Below are 12,381 nucleotides of genomic sequence, written 5' to 3'. Positions count from 1 at the left end.
CCAGTTAAGAAACTTCATGTTTTTACAGTACAATTAAATTAACAGCAAGCCATTTTAGTCTGAACTCATTTAAAAATACCTGTCCACACACTCTGCAATTCAATACTAAACAAAAATACACATAAAAGGACTAAACTTTCAGGCACCATAAAATCTTCATAATAGATCTATTAAATGTATATTCAAAATAATATAAATAATGATCTTTTAACACAAATTGCCAAATTTCATGTACATGTATGTGCACATTCTGACTCTAGGAATTTATACTGACAACTCAAATTATTTTTAAATACTAAAAGGTTGTGGATTTATTCTCCTTCTTTCTGACTGCTGCAGAACAGGTTAATTTGAAATTATCTTCCATATGTAGGCCCTTAATCTGTATAACCGCCACATTAACCATCTCTCAGTAAATTAACCCAAATTCCTGCAGCTACATTGATTAGTAGTATCTTTGATAATTATTTGCAATGCATCCTAAATCATACTCAAAGTAAACTTAATGCCACCCACTAATAATCCATCACCCTTAGCTGGGCTCACAGTGTAACCTGTACTTGCTGTCATCGTAAGGATCTCTACCAGGACATTTGTGTGAGAAAGCAGCAATGCAAAAGAAACAGAATACAGATATTCTAAGGTCAATTCAGCATCTTCTATTTGGTTAACAGTAATAATTTTTAAAAAAATCTGTTTGTTTTGGTTTTGTGGTGGGATCTTGTTTTGGTTAGGTTTTTTTGGTGGTTCATGTTTGTTTGGTTTGGTTTTGTTTTCCATTTAGAGATCTATTAAAAAAACCCAACATGTACACACACACACTCGAAACTTATGTAAATACTACAGAGAGATACTGCAGGCAATTGTTAACAAGACTGTTCCCAAACCATGCAGGTCAATGGAACAGCCAAAAGTTAAAATTATGCTACACATCCTTGTTATTAAGGCTGGAAAGGTAACAGTATGGAAACTGACTGTAGGAGAGCTTGCTCCATGTCTGACAGTAAGTTTTTAACACGGTAGCTCTTCTTTATTGCTAGAAATTCAGTTTACAGATCAAGGAAATCAACTATTTCATTTTTATCAGGTAACATGATGAAAATTTTAAAATGTATTTGTTTGCTAAAAAGTATCTGCAAAATGTTATAAATAACACTAAAAGTTGAGGGAAGTAGTACAGGAGCAAATGTACCATAAAACAATTAACAGAGGGCTTTTTGTCGCAAGCTTTACATAATTCAGGTAACAGACACAACACAGAGATGTCATGCTACACACTTTTTTGCTTACCAGAACCTTCCCATCAATGTCAAGCATATTTTAAAAACACAATTAACCAACTGAAGTAATTTACCAAATGTCGTAAATATTGAAACATACCTGGTAGTCTGTTCATGTTCACACCCTGTGCCGAAAGTCCAATTCCCATGTAACTGTAAAAAAGAAAGAACAAAAGAAAAATATATCCATCTCTTACAAAAGTGCATATATATGTGGGATATTGCCAAGAAACACTGTCCTGATTAATCATATACCAATTAAGCTGCTGAGAGGTCATTTAATACTGGCACAACAGCAAGGGAACTGAAAAATAATTCCTGATATACAGTGTATATAGACAGATTCTGTCCACGTAGGAGGTAAGGACAGCATTATTCTCTTCTAGGCATTCTGAGTTATTAGTCAAGAACACTGCTATTAGCCATAAATTTTGAAGCATGAATGAAGAAAGCCAAAGGCCATGCCTTATTTTGAAAGTAAGGCTAAAGCTATACACATACCCATTTCATCACCTTCAATGTACATTCTCATGTTTTGCAGACAAACAGAAATGAGTAATTTTACCAAATACACGCAAAACTATGCATTATTTCAGCAGGAAAATGCTGCAATAACACAAAAAGATCACAATAAAACATTAGGCCTGGACCATGGAGCAGAATGCCAACCTGAGAAATTTACCACCAATGTTACTTAGCTGTTGGCAAACTTAAGAGGGAAAACATTTTTGCTATGCTGACCAGCAATCTCGAGTCTGAAAAAGTTATGGCTAGGTCAATAAAGTCCCAAAGTCAGCTTCACTAAGGTAATTTTTATAAAGCCAGTGTCCATTAAAATTGCTAACAATTTAACAGCAAATGCTGTAAAGCTGATGTTAATAGTCTCCCTCCCAAATGACACTATTTGAGATTAGTAAAATCAGTTTTACTTCTGTTTCTTAAGCAAAAGCCATGTCATGACTGAGACTGCAGGAAACAGAAAAAAAACCCAAAAAACCAGCACAATGGGAACCTAGGCTTTCACCCCCCCCACCCCCCAAAAAACCACAAATGGCATCAATTAAAAGTAAGCATCCAAAAAAATCAGCTAAACCTAACATTTCCTAGTTTAGCAAAACATGCAAATCATTTTCACACTAGTTAAATAAGTTAACAAAGTTATCCTGAAATAATTAATAAGCTGCATGAAAAGGATAAATCACCCATGCCAATTTGGAAATTTTTTAAGGCAACAAACATGACCTTTGTATTCCCATCTCATAAAATGCAAATTTAAAGCAACTATTCTACTAGTAAGTACAGGTTTATCTGCTTTTTAAAATATATTTAACATAGAAGGAAACTGAGCAGGAAATCTCAGAAGTTATATGCTTAACTATGTACTGGGCTTTGTTTTTTCTACTGATCACTTCCAAGAGCTACCTTAATCATTTCTATGTTTAATATTTATGAAGTCCCTCTCTGATAATTTGTAAGGTACGATACCCGTCATAAGTCTCCCTCCAACATACCAACAACATGAAATCAAACCTCAGAAACATATAAAGCAGATACTACATTTGGAGATACTGAAGAGCTGAAGCAAAAGGCAACAAACAAAAGGATTAGTCTTTGCTGCATTGCTAATTATATTACTGAGGCACCACTGCAGCAGAGTCAACAAAACAATTAAAAATAAAAACAACAAGTGGAAAACCCTTGATTTTGTGTTAAACAATAAAGGCAAAATTATTATAAGCATAGTCTGGAGTTTGATGCATGAAGGAATCTCTTGTAAAGACTGAAAATACATTATTGTAAAGTCTCCTGTTAAGGAGAATTTATTAAAGAAAGAAAGGAAATTTAATTCTTAAAATAATTTTAGATAACTTAAAGGACTCCACCGACTGCAAAAAGCCTTTCAATATGAGTCATGTTAAAAACTCCTTCACCCCAATCAAAATTTCATTTCAGCAGTCTTACAGAAACAAGATTAGGGTTACAGAAAAATGTAAAATGCTAGACAGAAAATCATTATCTAGGTAACATTTTGGTACTGCCTACTTTTTTCCTCCTTGCATATCGTATCTTCTGAGCCTTCTTTTTAACTCAGTAACAACTGTAAACGCAGACTCGCTGTATTTAATACAGCTGGGAACAAGGATTCTTTACCCACTGGCAATGACTAGAAGGCACTAGGCACTGACATCATCTCAGTAAGGAGACAGATGTTCAACAGTATATATTTTTATCCTGGGATTCACTTAAAACTACTTGGAATGTTAACACCATTTCATCAGGGAGATGTGGTATTAATAGCAACGCAAGTAAAGTTAGATTAAAACATTTCAAATAATTAACAGATTTATTATAGACATCTTTCAAAAGTAGAAAGGAATGGCTACAATTTATAGTTCGTAAGTGAGTGAAATTACAGGGTCATCAATTAAGTTAATTTATTATTTGCTATAGCTGATGGATAGCTTATCTCATGTTCAATTAGATATAGTACACTATAAATTGAGGGGGAAACAGTGTCATGACAGAGAAGCTTTAGATGCTCTAAAATTCATCAACAGGAGTTGTATTTTTCAAAACCACTAGATATTAACTTCTTTTTCTCCCTGGCACCTGTAAGCCTCACAGGCATAAACCCACTTTTTTTGTTTGTTTTTTAAAGAAGCTTAGCCCGTATTTAGGTCCAGAGTCACTGTCTGCAAAAAGACTTGCTTCAGTGGGAGGAATTACATAAACTGTCCTCCTGTTTGCTTCTTTAAGGTTCACATATCATGCATCTCAGAATCAGGAGAAAAACACTGGCAGAGCTATGCATTTAAGGTTTTCTTAAGTCCATGATAGAAACGCAGGGCAGTACAAGAAGCGGACAACATCAGCACCCAGGTGCAATGCAGGCCTGGGATGTTCTCAGTCAGTTCATGATGCATTTCCTGCTGTCTTGTCACATGGACAGGTTTGGGCTAGGAGACAGCCACAGACGAGAAGAACAGGTCCATTTAGACTGTGTCACATAGTAACAGCAGCCCTGGGGAAACAGAGGTGTCAACACCAGGAAGCAGCACGCTCCCTTCGACATGTAGCACCTTCCAAAAATGGATGTGACACAGCGTGGTGTGAGAGACCGGAGAGGGTGAATAATTGTGTGGTTCTGATGCCACCTCCCTCCTCACTTCCCTCCCTACCTGTGGACAGAGGGTGCCTCCAGCCATGAACACCCCTGGCTGCTGCAGTGGGAAGATCACTCACCAAAGCAAATGGAAGTGGCCTGGGACACTTTGAATTAAGAAGCCTCTCTTGGAGCATTTCAGTCCCAACAGCTGCGACTCATCACCTCATTAAAGTGATCAAGTCTTACAGGAGCTCACAAAGTTACAAATAGAGTGTAAACCCACTCATGGAATACATGAAATCAACGCATGAAAGACTGAAATAAAAGACTATGCCTGAAAACCAATTTAAAATGTAGCCAAATTAGTATTAAAGACCAAGAAAGAAAGCACATCTTACAATTTGAAATGAAAAATTAAGAGTATGTATTTATTCTTTTTTCCAGTTCATTGAAGATATAGATTACCATTTCAATGTCTCAGCATATCTTCTAGTTTATATTTCACAACTGCAAGTCATATAGAAGTTTTTAGGAATACTACAAAACTACAGAGTTTAAAGTTTGCTGAAGAGTCAACTTTTTGCCACAAAGCAAAATAAAGGTCAGTGTCAAAAATACAGGCACTATGATACCTGTTTTTTTCCACTAACACACACTGAAAAGCCTAGGCTTCTCTGCAGTGAAATGTGTAACAAGCAAGCTCACAAAAACTATTTTCTTCTCAAGTGTATTTCCAGTAAAAGAGTTAAATTCACATTTTTGCTAGAGCTTGAAGTTTCTACTTGGATGCCTGAATAGACTAACCGTGAGAAATTAAAAAAAAAAGCAGCACCACGTAGAAGGAAAAAATAGCAAAAGGAGGTGCTACAGAACTGGAGACTGCTAAAACATACGGAAAGAGGAAAAAACCAAACCAGCAGTTAATATAAAAGATTCACAATTCTGATTTTTATTTGAAACTGTTCCGTTAGATCTTTTAGCCACTGTTTTGAAGATGTATGGAAGATCTTTCAATATGGAAGCTGCTGGTAATCAGAATTCAGGTTAATTATATTTTATCCCACCTACTCCATAAAGAGGAACAGAATCTCAAAAACTATACAAAATTAGAGATACCCCAGAAAGCTTACTAGTGGTTAAAGATAAATTTAAGTACTAAATAGCCACTTATCTAGTTAAAAAAAAAATCCATACCATATTTGTAAAGGCAAGTAAAATAATTCAGCATAGCTTTAAGTAATGAAAAAAAATTAATACCCTCCCTAATACAGAGATTTCACTAGCAAAGAGTTGTCTGCAGAGAGGTAAATTCCTTCTGACTTTCACCATGCCTACATGTTCTATTAACGACAGTATAACCTGGGGAACTGCTACACCATGCTGTGAAATCCAGTCTAGTTTGGTGATCAGGAAAGTAAATAATCAACCTGGTACCTTATCACCTGCCCACCATATACTTAAAAAAGCAACTTCAACCCTACAGCATTAAAATGTAAATTACCATAATATCTGTAAGAAACCCCAGTCCAAGAACTAACAGATCTTTACACCTAGAAATAACACAACTGAAAACATCCTGATGCTTCTAATGCGTTGACTACTAAGAAAAGTAAAATTGGCACTGAGAAGAGGAGGCTAGAGAACAGGTGCAGCTTGTTTTACTATCAAGTTTGTACGTCAGAAAAGGCTGTAAGAAGAAAAAACTGCAACAGTAAAAATTTTAAGACATGATCTTCTAAAAGACCTTCACAACTGACTGGCTTGCAAGGATGTAAAGAGTTTGAATAATGTTCTCCTATAGTTTTCTACTCTGTCTTCACTGACACTATGCTATAATGCCAGAAATACAGTACACTAAGAAGGCATCTAAATTTCATCTTTAATATAGTTACTCTGCATTAAAATTTTGTAGGAATATGCTAATCCAAGATTCTTATTGTCTGCACAATCACAATAAGAAATGAGCTGTTAAATTTTTCTCTATTTAAATGTTTCAAAATATGCCATAGACAGTTTGAGTCTTTCATTCCAAATTGAAAACAAGTTTAATTTTATGGAATGTTTCCAAGGAAACAGTATTTTGAACATGATAAACCCAGGTTTCAGATGAATCCAGTTCTACGTGGAGAAAAAAAAAAAAAAAAAGTCAAGCAGTCATCCTGCATAGTGCTTGAAACTGTTATTCCTGTAACATTTTGCTTATGATTCCTGCAATGTTCCTAAAAAGACTCCCATCTACTGACATCCCTCTCACTTTCTGAGGTTGCACAATTTCTGCCTCATGACACTTCTCCATAAGCTCTAAAGCCTTTTTGGGGACCATAGTATCAGAAAAGAACAGTTGAATAGGCAATAATGTTTAGTTGCTTTTCATTTCTGTCAAATGTCTGGCATCCTATACTCAGGTAAAAACTGCAACAGTTTAAGAAAATATACCCTTGCTGATTCATACTGCAATCTTGCAGCTGCAGCAATTCAAATGAAGGTAATAAGGCAAGAAAGCTACTTCAGACTTAATCAGATTCTATCCTATACACAAGTACTCTGCTAATAATGCCACAAGACATAGGTAAATAGAGACTGAGTGAAGTTTGCATGTTGTTGTAACAAACACCTGCTATTGTAACAAATAACTGCTGAGGACGTATCAACACTATAAAAATAGGTCTTAAGACTCCACAAAGCTTTTACATTAGATTAGTAGTGTACAAAACACATACAAACAAACCAGCAACTGATTATATTCTATGTTTTGATTTATATTTGTTGTAAATAAGAACTTACTGCAACAGAAGCAATTTGTAATTAAAAAAAGGATATGGTTTCTGTTTAGAGTTAACACATATGTGCTCTGGAAGACAACAGAGCATTTGTATTTCACAAATATCACTCAAATGCACTACCATAGCTCAGGCACAAGTGTCATGAAAACTCAAACTAAATCCTCCTGGTATTTGTTTGTTTTGTACAGTTTTTCATTTTTGATTTCTTCATCCACTTCATCACATACACAACATGTACTGCAATATACTGCCAAAACAACAGGTGACTGGTTCTATGGTCAGTGTTAAAAACCAGCCATAATCCAACAGGTGTCCAAAGCCTTATTAACACTGCTTTACCAAAAGCATGCTGATGACTTGCACAAGTTGCTGTAGAAAGATTTTATTTCAGTGCAGAACATTTAGCAGAACTTACACATACAATATATAGCATTCCCTGAAGATCTACATCAGTATAACCACACTACAGACTAAACAACCATGCTCACAGAAGTGTAAACTAAGCACTATCTGCTAAAAGACTAAAATCCTTTCTAAACTTAGCATTCATTTTTTCTTCTAGATGGCTTACCACTTCCAAGACTTGTCTTCATTCTCCTTAAAAAAAAAAAAAAGCACATCTGCTGAGAGGATTTTGCATTTTAAGCATACATCCTCTGAATCTGTGCTCAAAGTAGTAAAGACTGTCTAGAAGTAAAAGGCATTACTATAATTTCCCCATTGCTAGCAATTTTATTTACAAATCAGTAAGATAAAGAATGGACAGAAATTCAAGACACTAAAGATAAAGGCCTTTTCCCCAAAAGTTCATTCTCTCTGAAAGAAACAGACAAAGTCTCTCCTGGTGAAAAACTTAAAAAAAACCAAAAAAGCTTATTTCAGCTAAAATTAAGTGGGCATATGCTGGCACCATTACCAAAAGTTGCATTCCCAGCATCCTGGGCCCAGATGCTCATTTCTGCCCTAAGTTCCCTCCTCTTTTGCCACCATAGCTTCTCACAAAGTCATACTAACAGCTATACTGGGGACCGAACCTGGCTGAAAACTCATTCACTCTTGAGGTCAGCTTTTGGACAATGAGCTACACAGTTGGGTCTACCATGAAGCTCACACAGTCACAAACTGGGACAAGGGAAGTGAACTCAACGGGTGTTCAGAAGCTGCTCCTCCTCATGGTCAAACCACCACGAAGTCTTCAAACTACAGTTTAGAGTAAGAATTGTAAACATTCAAAAACCATTGCCATGACTGGGAGAGATTGATTATGAGAACCAACAAGCCTAAGACTCAATTAATGTAGAAATGGATGATCACTCAGTAAATTGCTCACACGTAAGCTGTTTATAACATGAAATAATGGAAGGTTATTTGCTTCTGAAAGGCAGGTAGCCAGTGGGTATCCTCGAGACAGCCCCTTGGAAACCAGAAGCAGAGTATGCCTGTGCCCAGTATGAAATGCCCAAGCGTGCAAGCCAAGGCTACAGCAAAGCTCACAGACGCTCAACCAAGAGAGACTATAAAAGACTCTTCACCATTAAAGAAGGATGCACACACAACAGCACAAAGCTTTGGGACTTGTAGTTTTTATACACTATGCCAGTACCATGCAAGTATCTTTAGTTGTGTAAAAGAGGGAAATGTTAACTGGCATCCGCAATAAAATATTAACTGTGGGACAGTAAAGCAGATGCATTACCTCTTTACACAAAGGCAGAGAACCTAAATATGTAAAAGACAAGCACAACTGAACTCACAGAATCACAGAATGTTAAGGATTGGAAGGGATCTCAAAAGATCATCTAGTCCAATCCCCCTGCCCAAGCAGGAACACCTAGATGAGGTCACACAGGAACATGTCCAGGTGGGTTGTGAATGTCTCCAGAGCAGGAGACTCCACAACCTCTCCCCAGGCAGCCTGTGCCAGTGTTCTGTCACCCTCACTGAGAAGAAGTTTCTTCTCAAATTTAAGTGGAAAAATTCAGTGAAAAGCAGTACAATAAAACTGAAATCAAGATTTGAGAGAGACTGGAAAAGTCTCATTTGGATATATTTAGGTAGCGAAGACAATGGCCACCATGGTGATCATTTTTGGAAAGTGAGAGGCCAGTATAGTATTATAATAGATTTAGAGAATAAGGCTTATAACTCCAAATCACAAGTCCATGGGACTTCGCACACTCTTGTTCATTTCCATTCCTAGATGGCCAATGTCACTTTAATTAAGCTCCTATTCTAGAAATTTAGATGAAACTAAAAAGAGAGTTGTATTGAAATGGCAATGCCATGCCATTCTTACTCCCTTGAGTACTGTATTAAGAAACTACAGAACACAACATATGTAAGTTACTTCTGGTTACTTCTAGTTCTCTAATAGGTAAATTACTAATGAGGGCTGCATTAATAGCTTATAAAAGTTTAATTTAAATCTTCAACTATGCTTAGCTTCCTCAGTCACATCAGAATTTTTCACAGCACTTGCTGCAATACTCTGCTTTAACTGATACACATATATATGTGTGTTTATTTTTAAATTAACTGGAGATTTCAATAGAGATGCAGCTGTAATTTATTGCAGTTAATACTTTTCTTCCTACCACGCTTTCTAATCATCACCTTGGTACACTTCCCCATTCTTACAGCCGTTACTCATCTACTGTTATCATCTCCAATCACTCACATCACTGTCCACAATGTTCCCAAACAAAACAAAGTGAGAGTATAAAAACAGAACATAAATAAATAGAGGTCCTCAAACTGCAAAAGGAGAAAAGAAATTAATGAAGAAAACTGAAAACATAAAGAACAGAAAATATTTAGAGCACAACATGACAGCCAGTTAGTACTCTCAACGAAAGTTTTTAAATATCTAAGGTAATTATTTCACACAGCTGTACTGTAGCAGCACATAAAATACCTTTGGACTCTTCATGCCAAACACTGTACAAACACCAAGACAGTTTTTGTTTGAATGATATTTCAACCTTATTACTTTTATTAACCTAAATTCTGACTTCTCTTTTTCTCATCTGCTACCATCAGTTGCTGTGTGGCCCAATCACCTCTCATTGAGATATCAAAAAGCAACTTCACTGTTCACCTGCTCTGCAAGACCCAAGCTCTACACCCATTTCTTACTTCCTATGAAGAAAGCATGAAAGCAGGCTTACATGTGTCCATAATGCCTAGAAGCATCTTATAGGCAAGATCATATTCCAGGAAGAGTGCCATCAAGTGCTACAGTAGTAAAAAAACCCCACATCTCCTAGACTAGGTTTTTAGTAAAGTTTTTGATGATTTGAGGCAAGTTGTGCTAAGTAGAGCACACGAACAAGAATGCTGTTAGACCTGCCCCATAGCACAATACACAGACTAAATATTTTATTCTCAGTTTATTTATATATATATAAATAGTAAAGGCCACTACCAAAGGGAACCCCAAATAAACACCATTAAATTACCCATTGACATTTATGAAAGTTGAAAGCTGTACTTCAGCTTGCAGAAAGACATCTACATTGCCTTAGGTAGTCTAGGATTTATTATAAATAGTGCTATAAGATACAGCTACAGTGCTTCCACAGCTAGGCTCAAGGCCTTGAGAATAGATGCTCTGGCAACAGTAAGACATTTTAACTAATTGACCCTATTAGTTACATGCTGGTCCTCTACAGATATGGTCTTCCTGAACTTTGTTCCCATTGCAAGACATCAAGCAAAGAAGAAAAAAAAAAAAAAAAAAAGGTAAAAATATACCTGGAACAAGTCAGGTGAAACATAACAGGCAGTCAGAAATAACTAATTAGTCCTACTATCTGACACAAAATGGTTTCTGTACACCAGCTTATAGATCTCTGCATTTAATTCCCCAGCTTACTTATTACAGCAGAATTTATTAGTTTGAATGCAGCATAACATTGAACTGTAAGAGATTCACACTGCATCCAGACAAAGACCTCTTGGACCTGAAAACAGGGTCTAGAGATACACACATCACATCCAGTGAGGCTCCACGTGTTGACTTCTGCTCTTTACCAGTTAACCTACATTTGCATTTGGCTCTAGTCACAGTATTCACCAGCATTCATAATATCTTTTACAATGACACAATGAACATCTCAGCTCATTATGCAGCTAACGTTTAATGAAGTGACACTAAAAAAGGTCACAAGGCTGAAACGAGGACAAGGCCATATGTATTAACGTTAACTGAAAAAAGTACCCCTCTAATTTTTAAGCAACTTCACAAGTCTTAGCTATGTACACCCCACAAACAACCATTTGAACTATAAAACCTTGAAACACTTCATTCAAATGTGTTTTCTACTTTTGTAGGATTGCCCTGAGTGGCCTGCTAAAATAGAAATTACTAAAAAGCCACACAGAGAGGTCTAAGGTAAAGTATTAGAGGAGCTATGTAAAATTATATCTACACACAAGGACACCTTTTGAAATCCACTATTTCAAAACAGCTAACTTCCATACTAAGCAGGCAGAAATATATTTAATGAATAGATATATGTATAACTAACAAATCACAATAAGAACTTCTCCTTAACTGAGAGCAGCAGGACAATTTTTAAAAAATATTTAAGGAATTAAAAAAACCAAAACCACACAAAATGTGTTTCTGAAACTTATAGCAAAATATTACTTGAGACACTAATTTCTATCTTCTCAACATAAAAACAATTATGTGCTCGTGGTGTGACAAAAGCAAACACAGACATAAGCTTTTCACAGCAAAGAAATCTCCCAGAGATAACTTTTGGGAATAGAACCAATAACAAACTCATAAATAACCCTATAAGGCAGCAGCAATATTGAGAAGCTACTCTTTCAGAGACAGAATAAGATACTGAATTTCATCCGAAGAGCTATGACACAGTTCCATTCTCTCAAAACTAATTTTCACAACAGGACATAACCATCTGCAACGTGCTTGTATAGTACCTAGGACGATGACATTCAATCCTCACCAGAACCTTGAAGTACAATCACAGTACATACTACAGCATATTGGAAATAATTCCTCATGTAGTACTACACAGGCAACATAATTAATGTCTCAGGACTAAAATATAACCTCTACCAAAAGCAGTGAAAGATGAAAAGGAATTAAAGTGGTCTTGCAAAGATTTCATTAGCACTTCAAAACTTTCCAGGTAAGATTTTATCTGCCTCAGTAGACTTAAAATCATGGTATCACCCAGAC

At 36.1% G+C, this 12,381-nt stretch overlaps 1 protein-coding gene across 3 annotated transcripts in view; it reads right to left on the bottom strand.

Moving 5' to 3' along the window:
• The window catches only part of RANBP9 (RAN binding protein 9), a 40,461-nt gene that overhangs the window by 18,534 nt on the left and 9,546 nt on the right, over window positions 1-12,381 (bottom strand). For all 3 annotated transcript variants that reach the window (XM_080338830.1, XM_080338831.1, XM_080338832.1), the window contains exon 3: window positions 1,381-1,433. In XM_080338830.1, coding sequence (XP_080194956.1) covers window positions 1,381-1,433 — 53 coding nt within the window. The remainder of the gene's footprint in view (window positions 1-1,380; window positions 1,434-12,381) is intronic.

This window comes from Nesoenas mayeri (assembly GCF_963082525.1).
Source record: "Nesoenas mayeri genome assembly, chromosome: 2".
Lineage (NCBI taxonomy): Eukaryota > Metazoa > Chordata > Aves > Columbiformes > Columbidae > Nesoenas > Nesoenas mayeri.
Note: the sequence above shows the minus strand (reverse complement) of the source record. Positions and strands in the feature narration are given on the sequence as shown.